The sequence below is a fragment of the Eimeria mitis genome, genomic scaffold (genome assembly GCF_000499745.2).
Source record: "Eimeria mitis Houghton genomic scaffold, Emh_scaff391, whole genome shotgun sequence".
Taxonomy (NCBI): domain Eukaryota; phylum Apicomplexa; class Conoidasida; order Eucoccidiorida; family Eimeriidae; genus Eimeria; species Eimeria mitis.
Genome location: NW_013572245.1, coordinates 16563 through 17748, shown reverse-complemented (window position 1 = coordinate 17748; position 1186 = coordinate 16563). Strand labels below are relative to the sequence as shown.

The window sequence follows — 1186 nt, the reverse complement described above, 5'->3', positions numbered from 1 at the left end:
TTGCTGCTTCAGCTGGCCTGCCTGCTGCTGGTGAACCCGAGGAGGAGGTGCAGCAACAACCGCAGGAGGAAGTCGAGCAGCAGCAGCAGCAGGAGCAGCAGCAGCAGCAGCAGCAGCAGCAGCACTTGAGTTTTGCCGAGTCCCTACCGTGGCGTTGTCCCTTTCATCACCCAGAAAGCCAGCAGCGGAGTACAACAACAACAACAGCAGCAGCAGCAGCAGCAGCAGCAGCTGCAGGTGTAGGGCCTCGACGAGGGAGACACCTGCATCGTGGCCTCGGTCCCGGGAGCAGCAGCAGCAACCGCAGCAGCAGCCGCAGCAGCAGCCGCAAAGGGCCCCACCGCCGCCACCGCATTGCAGGCTGGCGCTCGTACAGCTCGCGCCCATACAGCAGGCCCCGACAGCAGCAACAGCAGCAGCAGCAGCAGCAGCAGCAGCAGCAAGGAGGTCTGTGGTTTGGCGACATCTCTCTTAGCTTTGGCTGCCCGCTCTGTCTCGCTATTTCTTTGTCTGCTGCAGCACGAGGCCGTGCGGTGCATGCGATAGACACGTGCATAAGCAGCGTACAGCAGCAGCAGCAGCAGAAGCAGCAGCAACAGCAGCAGCAGCAGCAGCAGCAGCAGTCTGTGAGTGAAGAGGCCGATTGCTTACCATCGCCCCAAGAAGGGACCCCGCGCCACCCCTACGTTAGTGCTGCGGGGCTGCAGCAGGAGCACGTGCATCTGTCTCCGCAGCAGCAGCTGGAGCAGCAGCTGCAGCAGCAGCTTGAGCAGCAGCAGCAGCAGCAGCGGCTGATCGAGGGCCGGCTCTTCTGTGCAGACAACGGAGAAGTGCAGCAGCAGCAACGCAGACACAAAGCCTTTGATTTAATTATTTCAGCTCTGCTGCCGCGGTCTCTAGGCAGCAGCAGCAGCAGCAGCAGCAGAGATACTCCACACTCTGCTGGCGCTGCAGCAGCAGCAACAGCAGCAGCAGCAACAGCAGCAGACGAGGAAACCCCCAATAGCCGTAGGGCGCAGTTTGTATCTTCTCTCCCTTCTCGTGCTCTTGCATTGGCGGGTGCAGCAGCAGCAGCAGCTTCAGCAGCAGCAGCAGCAGCAGCAGCAGCACCAGCAACACTACGTCGCCGCCACAGTGCCAGCAGCACTTCCACCCCAACTGCCGCCACCCCCAGCACCACCACGAG

General features: G+C 61.9%; 1 protein-coding gene across 1 annotated transcript in view; it reads left to right on the top strand.

The window, feature by feature from the left end:
- Window positions 1–1186, top strand: part of EMH_0010610 (uncharacterized protein) — a gene marked incomplete at both ends in the record, with an annotated part of 2361 nt that overhangs the window by 1051 nt on the left and 124 nt on the right. Inside the window, one exon of the mRNA XM_013499008.1 lies at window positions 3–1186. Within this exon, the coding sequence (XP_013354462.1) occupies window positions 3–1186 (1184 nt within the window). The remainder of the gene's footprint in view (window positions 1–2) is intronic.